This window comes from Bufo gargarizans, chromosome 3 (assembly GCF_014858855.1).
Source record: "Bufo gargarizans isolate SCDJY-AF-19 chromosome 3, ASM1485885v1, whole genome shotgun sequence".
NCBI classification, from domain to species: Eukaryota; Metazoa; Chordata; class Amphibia; order Anura; family Bufonidae; genus Bufo; species Bufo gargarizans.
Genome location: NC_058082.1, coordinates 89,619,381 through 89,644,122, shown reverse-complemented (window position 1 = coordinate 89,644,122; position 24,742 = coordinate 89,619,381). Strand labels below are relative to the sequence as shown.

Below are 24,742 nucleotides of genomic sequence, written 5' to 3'. Positions count from 1 at the left end.
CGTTCATATTTCCATTTTTCACTGACGTGCGCCGTCCACATTTTCTGCGGACAGCACACATACCCATGGATTTAAATGTCTGCTTACATTTCAGTATTTTATTTTTTTTTTTTATTTACTGTGGGTCATTAAAAAAACAAAACACTGGGACATGCACTACTTTGATCCGTGGTGCGGACCAAGCCCCCCCCCCCCCTGAAGTCTATGTGTCCGTGAAAATCACTGACGCACATCCGTGTTTTCCCTGAACAATAATAGGAGATTCTTTGGAAAATAATTTTCAGCTGAGCAACGTCGGTAAATTATGGATGACACATGGACCAACCACAGATCCTTTACAGATGATACGCGTATGCTTTTTTTCATGCATGTGACACTGACACAGAAATGTGAACAAGGCCTCTCTCCAATAGACATCCAGGGCGAGAGATGGAAATTTGACATTCATTAGTGTAATCGGCTGGATTACAAATCTTGTGGAGTTGTACACAGTGTCCAGTTAATGAAACTCTTATGTTGTTCAGGTCATCCAGTTTTACTAGATTCCTGAAAGGCAAATCTGCCTAACTGGCATTGTTTAGGAGTAGGGATGGGTTTTTTTCCTGTATATTTCATATTCTGCGGTGTCGATTACAGCTGTATATGCTTGCAGCACTGCTTTTTCCATGAAAGGTAAATCTGCTTAGCTATGGCACCATTTGTGAGTGAAGGAATTTATGTAGTCTTAGTATTTTTGTATTTAGCAGTCCCTATTACAGGTCCATGTAATTTGTTACTCAACTCTCCTGGGACCCGGAATGTTACATCTGTCTAGTTATGTCACAGTATGAAGGATTTGTCACTGGGAATCTTACTTTGCTCTTCCAGGCTCCTGACTAGCAAATCCAGCTAGGTGTTCTACTGGAGACTTAATTCATACCTAGACTGATCTGGCATTCTGTAGTATGGGAAAGCTGGGTAGCAATATCTGTAGGGCATTAGGTTATATACAATATGGGACCAGGGCAAAATAATTGTCAGCAATGCAACTGTATTGTGTTGTCTTTTCAGCTTTCTCAGGACCCTGAACGACAAGTTGATCTAGCTACACGTCCATCTAAAAAAATTAGCATATTGTGATAAAGTTCATTATTTTCTGTAATGTACTGATAAACATTAGACTTTCATATATTTTAGATTCATTACACACAACTGAAGTAGTTCAAGCCTTTTATTGTTTTAATATTGATAATTTTGGCATACAGCTCATGAAAACCCAAAATTCCTATCTAAAAAATTTAGCATATTTCATCCGACCAATAAAAGAAAAGTGTTTTTAATACAAAAAAAGTCAACCTTCGAATAATTATGTTCAGTTATGCACTCAATACTTGGTCGGGAATCCTTTTGCAGAAATGACTGCTTTAATGCGGCGTGGCATGGAGGCAATCAGCCTGTGGCACTGCTGAGGTGTTATGGAGGCCCAGGATGCTTCGATAGCGGCCTTAAGCTCATCCAGAGTGTTGGGTCTTGCGTCTCTCAACTTTCTCTTCCCAATATCCCACAGATTCTCTATGGGGTTCAGGTCAGGAGAGTTGGCAGGCCAATTGAGCACAGTAATACCATGGTCAGTAAACCATTTACCAGTGGTTTTGGCACTGTGAGCAGGTGCCAGGTCGTGCTGAAAAATGACATCTTCATCTCCATAAAGCTTTTCAGCAGATGGAAGCATGAAGTGCTCCAAAATCTCCTGCTAGCTAGCTGCATTGACCCTGCCCTTGATAAAACACAGTGGACCAACACCAGCAGCTGACATGGCACCCCAGACCATCACTGACTGTGGGTACTTGACACTGGACTTCAGGCATTTTGGCATTTCCCTCTCCCCAGTCTTCCTCCAGACTCTGGCACCTTGATTTCCGAAGTACTTTGGACCACTGAGCAACAGTCCAGTACTGCTTCTCTGTAGCCCAGGTCAGGCGCTTCTGCCGCTGTTTCTGGTTCAAAAGTGGCTTGACCTGGGGAATGCGGCACCTGTAGCCCATTTCCTGCACACGCCTGTACACGGTGGCTCTGGATGTTTCTACTCCAGACTCAGTCCACTGCTTCCGCAGGTCCCCCAAGGTCTGGAATCGGTCCTTCTCCACAATCTTCCTCAGGGTCCGGTCACCTCTTCTCGTTGTGCAGCGTTTTCTGCCACACTTTTTCCTTCCCACTGAGGTGCCTTGATACAGCACTCTGGGAACAGCCTATTCGTTCAGAAATTTCTTTCTGTGTCTTACCCTCTTGCTTGAGGGTGTCAATGATGGCCTTCTGGACAGCAGTCAGGTCGGCAGTCTTACCCATGATTGCGGTTTTGAGTAATGAACCAGGCTGGGAGTTTTTAAAAGCCTCAGGAATCTTTTGCAGGTGTTTAGAGTTAATTAGTTGATTCAGATGATTAGGTTAATAGCTCGTTTAGAGAACCTTTTCATGATATGCTAATTTTTTGAGATAGGAATTTGGGGTTTTCATGAGCTGTATGCCAAAATCATCAATATTAAAACAATAAAAGGCTTGAACTACTTCAGTTGTGTGTAATAAATCTAAAATATATGAAAGTCTAATGTTTATCAGTACATTACAGAAAATAATGAACTTTATCACAATATGCTAATTCTTTGAGAAGGACCTGTATATGAAGGGATTTATAACTACATAACTAGGCAAATTTGGAATGCAGCAGTATGGGAAAGCTGGGTAACAACCTCTGCAGTGATGTAATAGAGGCCACACTTGGCAAATACATTTTGTATACACTACATCAATCAACTAAGTATAATACAGTATAACTCCAGATGCTGCCCAGTATTATCCCAACCAGTGATGGGTGGTATTATCGCTGCATAACTTGGCAGATTACCTATTCAGCTGTCTAGAAAAGTTGAGTGACTGCATGTAGAGCTGTAAGAGACACAATTGGCTGTTTAAACACTGGTACTATGGTTACCACTGTTAACAAATGTATCTAGTACTGGGATATTCTTTCCGATAGAGTGGCCATGCTCACTGCATAGACAAAGTATGCAGCCTAAACCTTCCTGACTCACAAGCAGTATTAGAAGGCGAGGAATGCACTGCTTTTCTAGTCTTCTTTTCATGGTCTGTAATTGTGATATCTGATGCAAAGAGGAAAAAAAGATAGTTTTGTTTGCATTTTTTGGACTTTATATTTTTGTGGTGGCACTGTTTCTGGAAAGATGGGTACCATTTTTTCTAAACCAGAACAACCCTCATTAAATATGATTGTTCATAGTTAGGCCTCTTGCCCACAAATGTAAGGGCACCGTGCCCATGCTGCGGCCCGCATGCGGCAGTTCCACAATACACGGGTCACCAGCCGTGTGCATTCCTCATCACGGATGTAGACCCATTCACGTGAATGGGTCCACAAATCCGGAGATACGGAACGGAAGCACTACGGAGTGCTTCTGTGGTGGTCAGTTCCACAAAAAGATAGAACAAGTTCTATCTTTTTGCGGAACAGACTGATCGCGGATCCCATTCAAGTGAATGGCTCTGCGATCCGCATGCAGCTGCCCCACGGTCGGTGCCCGTGCATTGAAGACTGCAATTTGTGGTTCACAGCACGGGCAAGGAGCCCTTATGTTTGTGGGCAAGAGGCCTTACTCTTCCTTACCTTTGGCCTTCCAACTGAATAAATCTGTCCCTCAAAAGAAAAATACAAGTAATTTGTATATATTTCTCATGCATTAGTATAGCCTTTAGTCCCTTGTCGTTTAGATTTGTTTTATTTTCCTTCCAGTTAGGGCTCTTTAACACAAGCGTGTCCTTTGCAGGAATCGCGCTCAGTGTGAGAGATTGTGCAGTCTAGACCACGGCATTATCATGATTGATAATGCTGTGTGCCTCTGCCTGACCTTTCTGTAACTGAATTACAGTGACCGCTTTAACAGTATGATTCAGTTACAGAAAGCTCAGGCAGAGACACACAGCATTATAAATCATGATAATGCCGTGCGCTTCTGTAGTCTAGTTTGCACAATCTCACATGGAGCATGATTCCCATAAGGGCCCTAACTGTTACTCTGCAGGATCACTGAAGAGGTAGTGTATCTTTTTATGGTGAAGAAATAAGTAATGAATTATGAACCAATTTCCTCCATCAGTATACTATTTACTAGAGCCAGCTGAATTGATCAGAAATCTTGCATACTGCTCTTTTTGGAATATAAAAGAGAGATGAATACCAACTTTGGTACAAATTGCAGCATTTAGGGTGCTTTAGAGCATGCTGCAATAAAAAAAAGTCTTCAATTGCCACTACAGAAAAATGTAATGGGAATGCATCAAGATGGGACTTAGTCATTTTTGCTTAAATTTTGCACACTTTTCTTAAACTCCAAAGTCTATCAAAAGCCACACAATGTTAAGTTTGACACATCGTTAAAGGGAACCAGTCACCAGGATTTTGTGTATAGAGCTGAGGACATGGGTTGCTAGATGGCCGGTAGCACATCCGCAATACCCAGTCCCCATAGCTCTGTGTGCTTTTATTGTGTAAATAAACCGATTTGATACATATGCAAATTAACCTGAGATGAGTCCTGTATGTGAGATGAGTCAGGGACAGGACTCATCTCAGGTTAATTTGCATATGTATCAAATCGGTTTATTTACACAATAGAAGCACACAGAGCTATGGGGACTGGGTATTGTAGATGTGCTAGCAGCCCATGTCCTCAGCTCTATACACAAAATCCTGGTGACGGGTTCCCTTTAAAACTTGTACTTCTGTGTAGAAATATTACTCCAGTAAACCACAGTGGCAAGGGTGGCTTTAAGCTACTTTCACACTAGTGTTTTGCTGGATCCGGCCAAAGCTTCTGTTACTGATAATACAACCGATCTGTTCATAATGGATGCAGATGATTGTATTATCTGTAACATAGCCAAGACGGATCAGTCATGAATTCCATTGAAAGTCAATGGGGGACGGATCAGTTTTCTATTGTCAGTTAAGCGGATCTGCCCCCCGTTGACTTGCATTGTTAGTCACGCCCGATCAGTCTTGCTCCGCATCTCATGACGGAAAGAAAACCGCAGCATGCTGCTGTTTGCTCTCAAGTATGGGAACGCAACGGAATGCATTTTGGAGCATTCCGTTCATTTGTTTTCTCCCCATTGACAATGAATGGGGACAAAACTGAAGTTTTTTTTTCCCCCCGGTATTGAGATTCCATGACTGATCTCAATACCGGAAAATAGAAACGCTAGTGTGAAAGTAGTCTTAAACAGTACTTTGCCTAAAATCCATGACAGTTTTATGGCAGAAAACTTTAGCACAAACTTGGTGCATCTGACCACTGCTTTTTATTGCTCCTTATTAAAATCCTGGGTGGAGATTTGTTCAGACCCTTCCTACACTGGAGACCTTCTACACTTACCAAGCAAGAGCCTCCCAGCATCATTCAGCCTGTGCAGTTCTAGATCATTTGTGTAATTGACAGTCACACTTCAAATCTTGTTTTATTATATTAAGAATTGTATTTTACAGACATTCATTAAAAAAATAAAATGCTTATGTACAGCTCGTATATACAGTAAGTACAGTGTGACATTCTGCTTTTACAAAACTTATATACATGCTGAGTGCAGACATAACAATCCTTCACAGCTTAGTGTCCATGATAATGTTGCCGTCTTTGTCTTTAACCCTGACTCTCCCTGAGGCATACTTGGTTTCCTGTTGACCGTTGGTGTACACAGTTTTGACTGTACCGTCTGGGTATTCCCGCCTTTTAAACTGAGCTGTGTGCAATTCTCGCTGTCCATTGTCAAATTCTATTACTTTGGTCCCATCTCTGAAGTATAAGAAAATAAAAAAAAATTGAATTAAGAGGAGGAGGGACACAAGAGTGTGCAGGAAATGGATATATTACTGCAATACCGAACAACACGATGGGCATGAGGAAATGTCTTTTCTAGTCTGAAGACTTTTACAAAGCTAAGCAAATAATGTGGTGGGTAACATACAAGATGAATTTCCCATATAGGAAACATGTGACCTCTGCAACCAGTTGTAGGCTTTAGTGGTATACAAGACCATTGATTGGCTTCAGCTGTCACATGTTGTATACAGGCGTGTCCCTGCTGCAGTCAGAACAACAAAGGCCAGCAGCTTTTGATGGCAGTATGCACACAAGCCCTCCTGTGATGGCCATCATTAGTACCAAGGCAGAACCTGTTTTCATCACTGAACACCATTATTTACCATTGATGGCTGCAACAGAGCTTGCGTGAGAGCTCACAGCACCCACACCAGGGGTCATGGTGTGGGGGGGGGTGCTACTAGCTACCATGGCTGCTCCTGTCTGGTATTTGTGGAGAGAACATTGACCAGCCTTTGGTAGAGCCAGGATATCATAGAACCAGTTCTGCTTTAAAAAAAAAATATCTGGTAGGAGATGTGGTGTTCAAACAAGATAATGCTTGTCCACACACTGCCCACTCTACACTAGGGCTGAAACCATTGCTTGATTGAATAGAGTAATAAAAAAAAAACCTCAATGCTTTTACTTACCGCTCTGTGGTCACCCACCGGCCGGTACCGCACCGAACAGTATCCTGACAGTGCAGCGTGTGGATAAAAAGATGGAGGAGCTGTGGAGCAGCACCCTTACAGGAGAGGCAAGTATTTTATCGCTAGGAGGGGGAGATTGTGGCACAGGGGGATGATGAGTTTTATAAAGAAAAAAAAAAATGTTCTCTTAATTAGTTTTTTGTTATTAAAGTACTCGATTAATCGATAGAATACTCCATTACAAAAAATTGTCAATAGCTGCAGCCCTACTCTACACAATGTGCTTTTCAGGGGATCCAGCTCGATTGCCAAACCTCTCCCCCATAGAGAACATCTAGGCCCAAATCCAGAGACACCCCATGCACAGCAACCAACAACCACCTTGACTGAACTTCGGGTCCAAGTTGAAGACATACCACAGGAAGAGATACAGAATCTGTATGCCTGACACCATGCCTGAGTGGCAGCCTGGAACATAGCAAGAGGAGATGCCTCAACACATACCCTTCTGCAGAACCCAAAATAAAGTGTGCACCACCTTGGTTATACAAACATTGACAAAGCGCTATTAAGTTTATACTTAGTTAATTGCATTAAGGTTTCCAGGTGTTCTCTTTCATTTTCTGGTAATGTATAATCTAGAACACATACCTCTTACAAAAATAATAAAGATGACCTGATTTCCAGATGCAAGTGCCATCTCGGCAGGTCTATTTCTAGCTTGTGTATGACACAGGACAGTGTCCTGATGCAATAAAGAAGGAGGCTGGTTTGGCTACTGAAATAAGCCCCTCATTAATACACACAGCACCAGTCTTGTGAAGACACTGGAAACACTGATACGTGTTTAACATAAGCTGGAAGTGGACGTCCCAAAACTGGAGCAGCTGTGCCATTATACCAGAGTTAAGCCTGAGCCCACAAAACGCTATCTCTGTCCATTGACCCTAATGTACGAGGGAGTGCCCTTTTATTTTCCTGTAGACGACCAGGGATGCCCAACCTGTGGCCCTCCCGCTGTTGCAAAACTACAACTCCCAGCATGCCTGGACAGCCTACAGCTATTAGGGCATGCTGGGAGGGCCGCAGGTTGAGCATCCCTGCTCTAGACAATGAAATGGATCTACATTTGATCAAAAATAATATATGGGAATGCAGATGTGCTAAGTTGTCCCTTATCTATGAAAATTTCTGAACAGTAGGGGCCTGATCATAGGGACATTCAAGAGAACAAGGGCTCCATTACCTCAAAAGAATGGAGTGTCAGAGTAGCACATGACTGCTGTTACTCTATTCATTCTGTATAGGACTGCCAAAGAAACATAGTACTATGTCTACCTGTCTGTAGCCTTATAGATATTGAGTGGCATTGTCATGTGGGACCTGTTCCATTCATTCATGCAAATGGGATCCCCATTCCTGTGAAAAAAACATAGGGGTTCCAGTGTCGAACCCCCACCGATGGTTATCCTCTATCCATAGGACAGAACTTTGAACAAAAATGGAATCTGATTAGATGCTACGGGAAACCTCCACTTTTGCATTGCACCTGTTTTGATCCCCTTTCCCACTATTATATACAGTTGTGTTCAAAATATTGTGTTTAAAAAAGTGAATAAAGCTCAAAATCCTTCTAATAGCTTTTATTTCCATACACACAAATGCATTGGGAACACTACACATTCTATTCCAAATCAAAACTTTGAAGAAAAGTAAATATTAAACTGTTCAAAAAAAAAAATAGCAGTGTGTATTCTTTACAAACTCAAACATTCACTATAAAAACTGAAAAATGTTTGAAGATTTTGCTTTCCTTTGAATCACTTCACTAATAATTAGTTGTATAACTGCTGTTTCTGAGAACTGCTGGACATCTGTGTTGCTCGGAGTCACCACCTTCTGGCCCTTGTGACCAGGTATTCCAGCCCACAGCAGCAGAAAGAACTACAGCCAAAGGACAATTCTTGTTTGTTATGGATATCTATCTTATAACGATTGACGAAAGTCATAGGGTTGGCCCATGTGGCTGCCTTGCAAATTTGATCCAATGAGACGGATGCAGATTCCGCCCATGAGGATGATATCGCTCTAGTAGAGTGAGCCCTTATACTGGCTAGAGGAACAAGATCCTTTTGAATATAGGCAGAGCTAATAAATTTCTTATCCATCTTGCAATGGAGGATTTGCTGGCTGCTCGTCCTTTGGACATCAAGGTAGGATAAAACGCTTCTTCTGACGTCCAGATTATGGTACTTTTTTTCCTTTTCTGAGGATGGAGATGAAGGAAGGTAATGAGACTTCTTGTTCGCAGTGAAACCTGGAAATGATCTTTGGAAGAAAAGAAGGGCAGTGTCCGAGTACCTATGCGATCTTCTAGAAATAACAGATGGAGGTTTGCAGGAAAAGGCTTTTATCTCCCCCACTCTTCTGGCAGTTGTAATAGCGACTAGAAAAACAGTCTTCAAGGTAAGAAGTTTAAGAGAAAGATTTTTCAACAGGTTTCAAACGGAGGTTACATCAGGACCGAAAGAACCAGGTTAAGATCCCAAGATCGACTGGGAGATGGGCATACTTCTCATAGCACGTTTCAAAAAGCGATAATGAAGCATCAGCAAGCTTTATGTCTAAAAACGCGCTTAAGGCTGATACCTGTACCTTAAGTGTTGCAGGTCGTAGGCCTTTATCCAGTCCTTCCTGTAAAATAAGTTGAATTTTTGGAATTTCTGAGGAAACGACATTACCAGAGAAGGATAGGAAAGTGTTCCAGGTTCTTAGGTAGATTTTTTGATGTTATGGGTTTTCGACTTAACATTAATGTGGAGATTACGGCATCAGATAGGCCTGTCTTTTTTAAAGTGAGGCGTTCAGTCTCCAGGCTGTCAAATTTAGTTGGCTTACTTTGGGATGATGTATCGGCCCTTGGTGGAGAAGGTCTGGTGATGACGGGAGAGTCCAGAATATTCCTGCCGATAGTCTAAGTAGGAGTGGAAACCACGATCTTCTTGGCCAGAAGGGAGCAATGAATATTACATCGGCCCTTTCCTCCTCTATCTTCATCAGTGACTTTGGGATCAAACTGAAGGGAGGGAATCAATAAAGAAGAGACTTCGGCCATGGCTGGGAAAGCGCATCCACCCATAGTAGCTGATCCCGTCGGGACAGGGAACAAAACCTCATGGTCTGTCTGTTGTTTTTCGTGGCAAAAAAGGTCTAAGTCTGGAACTCCCCATCTTTTGCAGATCTGTTGAAAAATCTGGTGATTCAGAGACCATTCTCCTTCTCTTAATGTCTAGCGACTGAGGAAATCGGCTATTGTATTTTCTTCTCCTCTGACATGTATTGCCGATAGAGAGGTGATGTTTTTCTCCGCCCAAAGAAAGATGTTTCTTGCCACAGCTGCTAAGGAACGACTTCTGGTTCCTCCCTGCTTGTTTAAATAGGCGACTGCCATGGTATTGTCTGAGAATACCTTTATATCTTTTGGAGATGAAGGAAGACTATGACATGGTAAATGGCTGTAAGTTCCATTAGGTTGGATGAAGCGTCTTCCATGTCTTCTCCCCAAGTACCTTGAACTATTCTCCCTTCTGACTGACCCCCACCCACCCTCCCTCCCACCCTGACCTGCTGGCATCCGTGGTAACAATCTGTCTTTCTTGACGCCAATACACCCCCGTTTGCAGATGTTTTTTGTATTCTCAGGGATTTCTTTACTGACCTGGGAATGAAGACACGTTTGTCCAGCATAAGTTGGTGCCGTCCCAGGAGAACAGAAGGAACGATTGGAGGATCCTGGTGTGGCTTTGGGCCCATCTGACTGACGGGATTGTCGCGGTCAGGAGACCTAGGATGGCCATAATGTTCCTTATGGAGGAGGTCTTCTGGCTGCAGAATTGTGAAACTTTCTGAAGACATTTCTGTTTTTCATGGGGAAGAAAAGACATCAGATGACCGGAGTCTAGGAGTACTCCCAAAAAGATTTTTTTCTGGTCTGGAACCAAGTCTGACTTTTTGAAATTTATCACCCAACCCACGGTGGGACTGTAGAATTTCCTGTGATTCTGAGGCAATCAGAAAGTCGTCCAAATATGGAATTATTTGGATACCCTGTAAGTGTAGGCATTTTGTTACCTCAGACATAATTTTTGAGAATACTCTCAGGGCAGAAGAGAGCCCGAATGGGAGGGCTGCGAATTGGAAATGGCATAGTTGATCCTTTATGAAGACAGCGATTCTCAGAAATTTTTGGTGGTGGCTGTATATTGGGACGTGATAGTATGCATCCTGAAGATCTAAGGTCGCCATAAAGCAGTCCTGTGGGAGAACGTTTATTGTTGATTTTATTGATTCCATCTTGAATCTTTTGTAGATGATAGATTTGTTTAAGGACTTTAAATTTATTATTAAACGGAATGATTCCGATCGTTTTTTGTATAAGGAATACTGGAGAATAATACCCTTTTCCCTGTTGATCTTTTGGAACCGGCTGGATTACATTTTTGTGTACCAGGGATAGTAACTCTGATTCCAGACAGGCTTGCTTTATCTTCTAAGGCTATTTTTTTGTTTACCAAGAATTGGTCTGGGGGATAAGATAGAAACTCTAGTTTTAGGCCTTGTTTTAGAGTATTTACCACCCATGGGGAGGCTCTGATACTTTCCCAGATGGGAGCAAAAATTTTTAGTCTGCCCCCCACCTGGTGTATGGAATCATTGCTTGGAGCTGGAGGAATTTTCAGGGTTAAAAAGGAATCCTCTTCCTCTGCCCCTGAATGGTTGCCACTTCCTTGACCCTTCTTTCTTCTTCTGATCCAACTTAGATCTTTTTTGGTTTTAAAAAGGCCCGTCTCTTATGAAAGTAACGGTTTTCCAGTGGAAAACCCTTTTTTTCTTATCAGAGGCTCTATGAAGAACATCATCCAGGGTCGAGACGAATAATCTGTCTCCCTCACATGGTATTGAGCACAAGCGGTTTTTAGAACTTGCATCCCCAGACCATGAACAAAGCCAGATAGCTCTTCTGGTTGCATTAGACAAAGCGGCAGATCTAGCCGAAAATCTGACTAAGTCCGCTGATGCATCTGCTAAGAAGTTTGATGTTTTTTTTGTTTTTTTTTTTTTTATGTGGGTAAGGAGGCTAATATTTCCTCGCTAGGTGTTCCTCTAATTGGTCTAGCCAGACAGACCAGGTTCTAGCTGTACAAGTAGATGCTATGCTAGGACAAAAAAATGGCAGTATTTGTTTTCCATGATTGTTTCAATACATTTTTTTATCCATTAGGAGACCCGTGTCTTTAATGACAGGGAAGTTCTTTTAGAAATACATGCCACTGGGGCATCTACTTTCGGTGTTTTATCCCACAGATTAGAGTCAGACTCTGAGAAAGGGTATTTTCTTTTGAAGGAATTTTTTCTGGGTCCCTCCATTCTCTGGATATAAGGGCTTTAATATGGTTATGTATGGGGAAAGGATCTTTTCTTTCTCTCACCTAAACCCTGAAACATTTGATCCTGGATGGAATGGGTCTCTTTGATCTCTTCAATATTCATGATGGCTCTTATTGTTTTTAGAAGCCCTTCTGTTTCTTCCAGAGCCATCAGAAGAGGAGGAATCCGGATCGGATACTAACTCCCCTGCATCTATATCAAAGGCTGAGTCAGAAACAAGAGACCTATGAGGGGTGGATGGCCCAGGGAACTGTGGCATGACTTAAAGGGGTTGTCCGAGTTATGAAAAAAAAAATATATATATATATAGCACTGAAAATCTGATGGGCAGCAATATATGACTAAGCTAAGCAAGTTTTATGCAAAAAAAATATATCTATTTCCTCATTTCCCTGGTTCTCTTCTGGCCCTTAGTTTACTTGCAATAACAACAATCTCTGCCCCTCCCCCTGCACTGCTAAGGGAGTTTATACAAGAGCTGCCCTGAGTGACATGTCTGCCTGCTGGGAGACTCAGCAGCATGTTGTATGTATAGAACTACAAGTACCAGCTGTATAATGACACTGCTAAGGGAGGGAAAACAAGTGCTGCCCTGAGTGATATGTCTGCCTGCTGGGAGACTCAGCAGCATGTTGTATGTGTAGAAAGTCCCAGCTGTATAATGACACTGCTAAGGGAGTGGATACAAGAGCTGCTCGGAGTGCTGGGAGAATCAGCAACAACTTGTAAGTCTAGAACTACAAGTCCCAGCTGTATAATGACACTGCTAATACCTTATTGTGCAATGCTCTCTAGTCTGTCAGCTCCTGTTGCCAGAATTGTCACTGCTGCAGCTACCCAGTCTGTGCAGCTGAAGGGGTTAAGAATCCTAGGAGAGAGCAGAGGGCAGTGAAGGGTGGCGTGGCCAGGACAGTTACGTCTCGTTTAGAGGCTTGTAAACAAACTTTATCAGAGCAGGGAGAGAAGCTGACATCACAGGTCATGTGACTAAGTCAAATCTGATAAACCAGGCACTGCAGATAAAGCGAGTTAATTGTAAAGTTGTTATATTTGCCTAGTTAGGAACATAGAACAAAAAAATAACTCGGACAACCCCTTTAAGTCCACCACTGCATTAACTTCTTCCTTTATCATGGCTCTCATGGTTTCAAGGAAGGAAGTTGACTCTTTTGTAACTACATTCTCTGTGCATTTAGGACACAAAGGTTTTTGGGATTTTGAGGAGAACGACTTGCGGCATATGGCGCACTTTTTGCGGCCTGGGTCTCCACTTGCTGGTCTAGGCATGAAGGTCTCCCTGCCCTAGAAGGATCAAAATAAAACTTTTATAGGGCCAAAAGGAGAGATAAGGAGACTAGTCCACACCCTGGTCTAGGTGTCAAAGCACACAGTGAAGCCAAAACAGTTGAACCCAAGGTCATAAAGAGGAAAAGGTTGGTAAAGCATAAACGCCAAATACAACACTGAATAGTAGGCTCAACACCCCAATCACAGTTAAGTGAAAAACACCATGTACCCTTCTCAAGGGAGGAGGCTTACTGGGCTAAGGCAGTGGGATCCACAGGTTTCTTAGCGATGTCAGCATCTACCGGAGTGAGCATGGCTGCAAGTAGAAGGAGAGGACAGCTTGTGCAAATTCCTCTCCGCTTTTAATTCTGAAAGCCGCGCCATCAGAAGTGCTGCAATATCGCGAGATTCTCTTGCCCAAGAAGAATCTCGCCTGATGACGTAATAGCGTTGGATCCTGCACGAGTTAACCTCAGCTAGGAACTACGTGCGCACGCCCGGGGAAGCCTGCAAGCAGGGCTTACTCCTAGGAGTAAGTAAGGGAGGCCATGCGTCCCCGGGGTAGTCGCTCCCTGCTCCAGCCCTCCCACTTATCGTGGCGCGATACAAAGATAACCACAAGGCTGAGCGGTAAAGAGGTGTTCCTGGCGCTCCAGGAGAGGCTTCCACGCATACCCGAGGACAGGAAACAACTGAATAGGTAAGGGGAGGCGGCCTTCTAAATCTTGAGCTTCTACGTTGTTTCCTGTCCTGGGGGCGGGGACACCCTCCTGTGAGTGCAGTTGTGGAGGTGCAGGGGAAAAGAACAATCTTACTTTCATCAGTCCACAAAATGTCTCTTTAGGCCGTCAATGTGCTCTTTGGCAAATTGTAACCTCTTCAGCACGTCTTTTTTTCAACAGTGAGACTTTGTTCAGAGAAACAGCGTACCTTCATTAAAAAGTTGATTGGACAGGGGAAAACAATGTCTGGAACGACCTATTTTCCTCAGAATTTCAGAGAGAAATGCACTGAAAACGGCATGTACAACATTTGATGCCTTCCTTTCTTAAATAAGGGCAATAATTGCCACCTGTTTTTCAAAGAATAAATGACCTCACTAATTGAACTTCACACTGCTATTATTTTGAACATGCCCTTTTCAATAAGTGATTGAATTACAGAAAATCAGCAGCATGCATGTCATGACTGTTGGGTTGGTCTCGCTCATATATATATTTATTAGTTACAGGAATGACAGGTAAACCCGTCAGGGGTAGGAATGCTGCGGGTGAGCTGACATTATATACCAAGATGTAATTTCCACTTCTAATGACACAAGAGCATACAAACCTGCAGCCATTTTTACTAAATGGTAATCAGAACATATTCTTACAGACAACCAGAGAGAAGGTACCATTGCTTATTAGGAAGTAGACGATGTAGCAGTGTGTAGTACAGTTCACTTACATTATAATCTGCACACTGTAAAATTATTATGCGCTGTCATCAGGTTGGGGCCCCGTGGTAGACATGAGATTTCCCCATAATGTAAAATGGGGGGAAAAAATTCTGTAACATTTTTGATAACTGATAAACACGCGGTGTTATTATGTGTGATGCATGAGTGCTATATGTATATAGGGCTGCTGTAACCTTGAATACATCCCTGGGAGCATAGTTTGCATTGTCATATAAATATTTGTAGTTTTATCATAAAGCGTGAGCTACGGTCAGCACTGGGCGGGGCAGCGACTATGAACACAGGAGAAAACAATGCATCTAACTTACAGATGAGTGGTTATGATTGTTCCATCGGGGAATATGCTCTCTTCTCTTCCATCACGGTAAAGATTTTTTATTGTTTGATCTGGAAATGTTATCTCTTTCTTTCCATCAGGAAAATGTTTTTCTAAAAATACATTGTAAAAAATAAAATTAAAAAATTTAAATACTCTGGATCAAACAGATCATTTCAAATTAAAGAACTGGAGAAGGCAAAGCTATTTAGGTAAGAAAATAAATTACAGGAGAATGTAATTATTTTTACAGAAACAATGCCTATGTGATCCATGTACCAGCTTTTTCCTCCAATGTGTCCAATGACAGACACAGATTCAAGTGGTTCTATTAATAAAAGTTTTTCCTTTTTTATTTTTCAAAAGTACATTATTACTTCCAGGCTGAGTTTGCGAAACACTAGTTTAAAGGAGGCAGAACCTGTATCTTATAAAGTTCAATAACAGCAACATTTTGGTAGGAAATATTTAAAGCGGTTTGCCAGGCTCCTGATATTAATAACATGTCCAAATATTCGATCGGTGAGGACCTGACATCCCACACCCCCACCTATCTGCTGCTGTACAGTCCCAAACAAAATGTAGTGGTCATGCTGGGTTACTGCAGCTCAGCTCCCATTCACTTTAATACTAAATAGGCGAAGGCACTACACTATCTTGAAGATGGGTCATCAATATTAGGAGCCTGGAAAACCCCTTTAAGACGCAAACCCACATCAATTTGCGTTTTTTTTTTTTTTTTACATTTTATTCAAAAATAGTGTCATCTGCTGTGAGACACATTTATTAATCATCTTCACCAGAAATTAGTTATTGCACCGTGCTCATCAGTTTTTAAAAGTGAATGTGACTTGACCAGGATTAAGACATCAATGCAACTGTTATTTATCAGCATTGTTCAAAATTTTGACAAATGTGTTACAAACAACGGTAACATTGTGTCCAGCAAAACAGACTTCAAAAATACCCCCCAATAGTGGGGAATGTACTTGCAACCTTTCACTATTCATTTCTAAACAGAGTCAACAGCACAAGTAATCTCTTACCTATCTGTCCATTGGAAAACTGAAGTATTTCGAGGCCATCGGGGTATGTTGTATGAGTAGTCTGGGCATCAGCGTAATAATAAATCTACAGTGAGAATGAAAAATTGTGAAAATTACCACAAAAGAACTAGAATGCATAAGAAGCCAAACATGACAATTCTAACTGCAATCACTTACCACTCTCTGAAGTTAGAAGCAAACAATGCAACAGCACTCTGCAAACATGAATACATGAGCTAATGCTATATTCAATGCATAAAATGAAAGCTATACTTTTGATAAAAATAATTTGTGCCCATCAACCACGGCTAGATGACCTCTTTCTAGATGGGAGCCTGCTCTATGAGATCTGTGTCTGTGCCAACCAGCTTCAAATTAATATAAAGGAGAGCAGGGTCCACATGAATATTGTGTCTGCTCTATCCTACCTCTAAGGCCTCTTTCACACAGGCGAGTTTTCCGCATGGGTGCAATGCGTGAGGTGAACGCATTGCACCCGCACTGAATCCGGACCCATTCATTTCTATGGGGCTGTGCACATGAGCGGTGATTTTCACGCATCACTTGTGCGTTGCGTGAAAAATCGCAGCAAGCTCTATATTGTGCGTTTTTCATAGAAGTGAATAGGGCTGCGTGAAAATCGCAAGCATCCGCAGGCAAGTGTGGATGCAGTGCGATTTTCACGCATGGTTGCTAGGAGACGATCGGGATGGAGACCCGATCATTATTATTTTCCATTATAACATGGTTATAAGGGAAAAGAATAGCATTCTTAATACAGAATGCTAAGTAAATTAGGGATGGAGGGGTTACAAAATAATTAAACTCGCCTCATCCACTTGTTTGCGCTGCCCGGCTTCTCTTCTCCTCTTTGATGATCTGGGAGGAAAATGACCTTTGGTGATGTCACTGCGCACATCACATGGTCCATCACCATGGTGATGGACCATGTTACGTCACCAAAGGTCCTTTTCCTCCCAGGTCATCAAAGAGGAGAAGAGAAGCCGGGCAGCGCAAACAAGTGGATGAGGCGAGTTTAATTATTTTTTATTTTATTTTTTTCATCCCTCCATCCCTAATTTACTTAGCATTCTGTATTAAGATATTAATGCTAATATAAATAATAAAATCTGCACAACACCTAACCCTAACCCAAACTTCTGTGAAGAAGTCCAGATTCGGGTCTGGGTACCAAACATGCAGATTTTTCTCACGCGCTTGCAAAACGCATTAAAACGCTTTGCAATCGTGCATTTTCTCGCAACTCATCTGCATCCTATCAGGCCCTCACACACGACGCCCGTGTGAAAGAGGCCTAACTCTGTGCCTTAAGGCCTCAAAATGAATTTAGAGACAGCAGAATACAGCTATATATATATATATATATTGCACTAATAAAAAACAGCCTGTGTAAAAACGAGATTTTTGTATAACTTACCAGTAAAATCTCTTTCTCGCTCTTTCCTTGGGGGACACAGAAGACCTTGACCTTGGGTATAGCTCATCTCCCTAGGAGGCGTGACACTAAGTTTAAACTGTTAAGCCCCTCCTCCACAGCGATACCCTCAGCCTGGAGAGAGAGACTGCCAGTTGCGTGTCCAAGTAGTGAGAAAAGGCAAAGCCCAACAAGTGGAACCAACAAGCCAACTACCCAACGGGTAAAACAAACTCGGAAACCGTGTAGAGAAAAACAAAGAATGGGTGGGTGCTGTGTCCCCCAAGGAAAGAGCGAGAAAGAGATTTTACTGGTAAGTTATACAAAAATCTCGTTTTCTCGCCCAGTTTCCTTGGGGGACACAGAAGACCTTGGGACGTTCAATAGCAGTCCAAGAGGGGAGGGACCACAGCACCAAGGCGAGGCACCCGAAGGCATCAAGAAAACCGCCACCTGCAGACCAGGCGGCCCAAGACAGCATCCGCTGAAGCCCGAGTATGCACCCTGTAGAACTCGGTAAGATGTGAAAGGAAGATCAGTGACCGCCCTGCACAAATGCATGGCCGAAACCCAATGCCTCCGGACCAGGGGGCACCGACCGCTCTGGTGAAACGAACAGTGACACCAAACGCAGAACCCTGCCCTTGGTGCGGTAACCACAGCAACAGCCACTCTGAGAAAGCAGAGGAAAGCCACCCTGGAGGCCGCAACCCTTTGCGCGGACCGTCCGGAAACACAAGAGACCGAACATCGACAAGATTCGGAGATCTCCAAGGAAAAATGCAAGGCCCAAACAACGTCCAAACGCTGAAGCGTCCGTTCCCGGGGTGAGAAGGGGAGGACGAATGCCTCGCTGAACTGAAGGACAAACACCACCTTCAGAAGGAAGGAAGAGACGGGATGGAGAACAGCCCTGCCCTGGGGAAAGAAATAAGGCTCGGAACAAGAAGGGCCGCCACTCAGGCACCCATCAGAGACACAATGGCTACGGAAACACAACCGCACAGGACAGAAGGAGTAGAGAGAACTACTGTAACGGCTCCAAAGGAAAGACAGGAGCGCCAAGAACCCAGCATGTAGATCCCAGGGCGGTACCGGAGGGCAGTACAAAAGGAACCCAAGAGTCGCTCCATGGAAGAAGGTCTTGACAGGCCCAGAGGGCCGGGGAACACTGAAAGAGGAAGGACAGCGCCGACACTTGACACTCCAAGCAACAGGGTCCCAGTCCCAGGTCAGACTGGAGAAAGACAGAACCATGGAGAGAGAAAGGCAGAGTGGGGGAAACGCCCAGCTTCCCACAGAACCCCAGGTAAAAACCCTAAGTCCTACAACAGATCCTGGACGAAAGCACGGCCAGGAGCGAACACCAGCGAGCCCGCTAGGGTCGCCTAGGCAAGCGGGTGAAAACCCAATGAGATCAGGCGCAGACCAGTAACACGGGCAGAATGGTCGGCAAAACTGGTCCCGTCGGCCCCCGAGCAACGTTGCCCCGCATCCACCCGGAGTGGGGGAGCAGAAGGACAGACGGAAGGAACCGAAGGCTCCGCCCAGCAACCGCCAGATGCCAGGACAAAACAGGCTAAAGTCCATGCCGATGTAGTCACCACAGGAAGACGTTCTACAGTCCCGGTGTGGGAGATCTAAGGGAAATCTTGCCCGAATGGTAGTCCTCCCAAGTTACCAAGAAGGTAAGTCCCTAGTAGAACCATTGCCCAGAATGGAAAAAACGCAATCTGCACCCAACGGGAGGACAGAATGCGGTAGACCCGGTAAATAGGCACACAGCTAGTACAGCCAGTGTGAACAAGGGAGACAGTACGAGGCCAAAAGGAACACCGGAACCATCCACATGAACAACCATGCTCTCCCCAGAGGGGAGGGCAGTGAAAGAACAGCCTCTGAAGCGTGGCCGATACACAAAAGCCACATCAGAGTGATCTGTACTGAGCGGGAGCCAAACAGAGCCGGCGAGAAAAGGCAGTCGAGCCAGAGGCCGGCAGAACACGCTCCAACCGAAAGGAGGGGTGGCCAACAGGGAAGCCACAGGACAGCTCAAGAGCAAAACCCCGCTACACCGAGACGCCCGGTACACCGTCTCGCACCAAGGTGGAGGTCCACCGGACCTGGGTAAGCAAGCACCCAAGAGAAGTTGGGTGACCTTCCCGAGAAGAGCGTCCCGAACCTGATAACAGATCAGACTGAAGCGCAGAGGGTGCCAACCAGAAGGACTCATACCACACCGCATCCGAAGGGGAGGAAATGGTAGTAGGCGAGGGAACCGTAGTCCCGCCAGAGCCAACGTAGAATTCGAGGGGCACTGCAGACAGCACTCTCGACCATGTGACCACTAGCGCAGGGAAATGCCGCGGGAGGACGAATGGGTACGTATCCAGGAACCACGAACACACCCCGGGCGGAAAGGCCAACGAGAGGAATGAGTACCACCCAGCTCGGTGCAGTAGCGAACAAGTAGAGCCCGTCTACTTATATATAAGGTATATACCTTTGAATACATTGGGCATTCATCTGCTGTTTGTTGAACACCACCTTAGGCTCACACAGGTGGACCGAATGAGCTCTTTAGAGAATAGTGCAAGGCTTGCTGCAAGCATCGTATCTCAAGAGAAAAAAGTATATCTCAGGAGAAAGGGAGGCATACGTACGAGTAGCCCTGTAAGCAGTGAGAAGGCCAACTCACCTATGGGAGGAGAAGGCATACACGGCCCAAACAATGGACAGAGCTCAGAAGAAAGTCCGCTCACTGCAAAAAATAGTCACTCAGCGAAGGATCAGCCAGAGTCCAACCGTAACAACGGAAGTGCAAAGTGCAACCTGAAAGGTAGTCATGCACAAGACTAGTACGGCATGCGATGGAACGCAAACAGTCCGCCCAGAAAAAGGGGGGAAATGTACCTGGCAAGCACTGCAGTCGGCAAGAGTGCAGAGGCCTGCCCAAAAAAGGGGAGGATGCCAAGGCCAGTACCTACTTCGGAAAAGCAGGACATACCATATTCCGCCCAGAAGGGGGCCATGCCCATGGCCACACATATCCAGCAGAACGCAGGAAGGTCCACTTACTGAAAGGGGGCATGCACAGGGTTACTATCATTAAGTGATTGTGCAAAAATCCACCCAACACCGAATTTCGTGAGAGTGCACCACTCCGCCAATGAAGGGGGACGTGTACCAGTCCAGCACAACATAAACAAGGACAGCCGTGGATCGCGTGAGCGTGCAAAATGCCGCCCATGGAATAAGGGGTGGCCAAGCACAAGACCAGCACCGTATCCAATGGGAGTGCAAGCATTCCACCCAAGTTAGAGGGCATGCTCAGGACCGGCAACGCATCCAGTGAGTGCAGTATTCCGCCCAGAAATGGGGGTCATACACATGGCCAGCATCGCATCCAGTGAGAGTGCCGCCATGGATGGGGCCATGTACATGGCCAGCAACGTACTGGCAAGAGAACAAACACTGTCAGTGAGAGTGTACGTATGTCGCCTGAGGAAAGGAGACATGTCCATGGCCGGCAGCGAATCCAGCGAGAGTGCGGCACACCGCCCACGGAAGGGGGGGGGGGGGGGTCATGCCTATGGCCTGCAACGGATCCAGTGAGAGTGCAGTGTACCTCCTATGAAAGGGGTTCACGCACACGGCCGGCACCGTATCCGGTGAGAGTGCAGTATTCCGCCTATGGAAGGTTTCATGCACATGGCCGGCAGCGAATCCAGTGTTCCGCCTATGGAAGGGGAACGTGCCGGCACCGTAACCGGGGAAAGCGCAGTATACAGTGGCGGAAATAATTATTTGACCCCTCACTGATTTTGTAAGTTTGTCCAATGACAAAGAAATGAAAAGTCTCAGAACAGTATCATTTCAATGGTAGGTTTATTGTAACAGTGGCAGATAGCACATCAAAAGGAAAATCGAAAAAATAACTTTAAATAAAAGATAGCAACTGATTTGCATTTCATTGAGTGAAATAAGTATTTGAACCCCTACCAACCATTAAGAGTTCTGGCTCCCACAGAGTGGTTAGACACTTCTACTCAATTAGTCACCCTCATTAAGGACACCTGTCTTAACTAGTCACCTGTATAAAAGACACCTGTCCACAGAATCAATCAATCAAGCAGACTCCAAACTCTCCAACAGGGGAAAGACCAAAGAGCTGTCCAAGGATGTCAGAGACAAAATTGTAGACCTGCACAAGGCTGGAATGGGCTCCAAAACCATTAGCAAGAAGCTGGGAGAGAAGGTGACAACTGTTGGTGCGATTGTTCGAAAATGGAAGGAGCACAAAATGACCAATCAACCTCGCTCTGGGGCTCCACGCAAGATCTCACCTCGTGGGGTGTCAATGGTTCTGAGAAAGGTGAAAAAGCATCCTAGAACTACACGGGAGGAGTTAGTTAATGACCTCAAATTAGCAGGGACCACAGTCACCAAGAAAACCATTGGAAACACATTACACCGCAATGGATTAAAATCCTGCAGGGCTCGCAAGGTCCCCCTGCTCAGGAAGGCACATGTGCAGGCCCGTCTGAAGTTTGCCAATGAACACCTGAATGATTCAGAGAGTGACTGGGAGAAGGTGCTGTGGTCTGATGAGACCAAAATAGAGCTCTTTGGCATTAACTCAACTCGCTGTGTTTGGAGGAAGAAAAATGCTGCCTATGACCCCCAAAACACCGTCCCCACCGTCAAGCATGGGGGTGGAAACATTTTGCTTTGGGGGTGTTTTTCTGCTAAGGGCACAGGACAACTTATTCGCATAAACGGGAAAATGGACGGAGCCATGTATCGTGAAATCCTGAGCGACAACCTCCTTCCCTCTGCCAGGAAACTGAAAATGGGTCGTGGATGGGTGTTCCAGCACGACAATGACCCAAAACATACAGCAAAGGCAACAAAGAGTGGCTCAAGAAGAAGCACATTAAGGTCATGGAGTGGCCTAGTCAGTCTCCGGACCTTAATCCAATCGAAAACCTATGGAGGGAGCTCAAGCTCAGAGTTGCACAGAGACAGCCTCGAAACCTTAGGGATTTAGAGATGATCTGCAAAGAGGAGTGGACCAACATTCCTCCTAAAATGTGCGCAAACTTGGTCATCAATTACAAGAAACGTTTGACCTCTGTGCTTGCAAACAAGGGTTTTTCCACCAAGTATTAAGTCTTTTTTTGTTAGAGGGTTCAAATACTTATTTCACTCAATGAAATGCAAATCAGTTGCTATCTTTTATTTAAAGTTATTTTTTCGATTTTCCTTTTGATGTGCTATCTGCCACTGTTACAATAAACCTACCATTGAAATGATACTGTTCTGAGACTTTTCATTTCTTTGTCATTGGACAAACTTACAAAATCAGTGAGGGGTCAAATAATTATTTCCGCCACTGTACCTCCTATTAAAAGGGGTTCATGCACATGGCCAGCACCGTATCCGGTGAGTGCAGTATTTGCACATAGCCGGCAGCGAACCCAGTGAGTGCAACGTCCCGCCTGTGGAAGGGGGTCGTGCGTATGGCCAACACCGCATCCGGTGAGAGTGCAGCAGTCCGCCTAGAAAAGGGGGGGTCATGCACGAGGCCAGGCCGCAGCCAGGGAGAGTGCAGTATTCCGCCTAGGAAGGAGGGTCATGCACCTGCAGCCACCAGAACTAAGGTGGGCGACGAATTCTGGCCAGAAAAAAAATTAAATAAAATAAAATCTGCATGCACTTGGCCAGCGCCGTATCCCAGGAGAGGGCAAGAAAACACCTGGGAGGGGGAACATGCCCTGGCCAGCGCCGCAGCCGGGGAGCACGACATACCGCCTAAGAGAGGGGGGCATGCAAACAGACAGCAGTACTGAATGATGAGGCTGCCGCGTCCTGCGCAGCCCACAAGTCCAGTTATTTAAACAAAATTATAATTATTATTATTATTTTTTTTTTTTTTTTTTTTTTTTTATTATTTATTAATATCACAGCCTCCCTGAGGCAGAAAGGGCGGCCACCATACAGGGGCACAGGCCGTACAGGCCCGTCAAGAGCCGGCCAGTACCCAAAGGGTTAACAGTCATCTGGCCTGGGGGGGGCGGCGCTGCGAACCCCCGGGGGTGGGGGAACCTCCAGGCGGGAAGAATTCGCACTTGGAGAGTTCCCGCCCCCCCTCCCCCCCCTTCCCAGAGGCCTGAATTTTGCGGCCTAGTAGGCCATGAAGCCGGGGCCTAAATTTTAGCATCGCCCGGCTGACCGGGCCGCAAGTATTTAAAGTACCGGCCGGGCCTAAGCTGGCCGCGGGAGCCCCCGTACCGGTCGCGGGTGCCCACCCCGAGCGCCGGAATTGTGCCAGCAGGCCTCGAAGCCTGAACAAACTATGCAGCGCCCGGCCGGCCGGAATGCACCGACGGCCGGCCGGGGCCTGTTGGAGCACAGCTCTAGCCAATGCCGGCTGCGGGAGCCCACCCCGCGGCCGGAAGAATCAGGGACCCGAGAGGAGCGTGGAGGTGCGGCCCAGCAGGCCGCGATGCCTGGGCCCAAATTTGCGGCGTCCGGCCAACCGGACCGATGGTCGGCCGGGCCTAGTTGGAGCATAGCTCGCACATGCAATGCAGGCCGCGGGTGCCCACCCCGCGGCCCTAAAGAGTCAGGGCCCGGGAAGGAGCACCGGATGGTGCGGCCCAGCAGGCTGCGAAGCCTGGACTAAATTTTTGCGGCGCCCAGGATTACCCATGCCGTCAGGAGCGGCAGCAGGTCCTGAGCAGCGCACCGGTAAGCGCCCCCTCTTTGCGCGCGTCCTGCAATCAGCGGTATGATCTATGGAGGGGAGGAGAGGGAGCAGATTGCCGCCTTGTGGCACCCCAGGGACCAACCTAGGTCCAGCAGGGCCACCCAATAGCCACTCTGCTCGGATAGGCTACCAGTATGGGGGTCAGTCACACAGGAGACCGGGGAGGGAGGGGGCGTAGGGCTGGAGAAGCCACTCTCTCACCACAGTCGTCTTCACCCTCGGTCCGTTCCAGCAGGGTCGCCCCTTCAGCTACTGGCACCGTAGTGGCAGGGCGCTGGAAGAGGGACTTGGCGTGCGGGCGACCCTTGCGCTGGCGGGATGCAGGGGAGCAGGGCTGCCCTGGTCCACCTTGCCTTCTGTGGGGGAGGCAGCAGTGCGGGTGACCGACACTGGCGCAGCTCGACCCCGGGAAAA

The 24,742-nt window shown here is 45.6% G+C and overlaps 1 protein-coding gene across 1 annotated transcript in view; it reads right to left on the bottom strand.

Moving 5' to 3' along the window:
* Positions 1-5,489: 5,489 nt before the first annotated feature.
* The window catches only part of CENPJ (centromere protein J), a 66,262-nt gene continuing 47,009 nt past the window's right edge, over positions 5,490-24,742 (bottom strand). The window contains exons 15-17 of the mRNA XM_044287859.1: positions 16,122-16,206; positions 15,068-15,188; positions 5,490-5,843 (exon numbers count right to left, since the gene is read on the bottom strand). Coding sequence (XP_044143794.1) covers positions 5,651-5,843; positions 15,068-15,188; positions 16,122-16,206 — 399 coding nt within the window. The 3' untranslated portion in view covers positions 5,490-5,650. The remainder of the gene's footprint in view (positions 5,844-15,067; positions 15,189-16,121; positions 16,207-24,742) is intronic.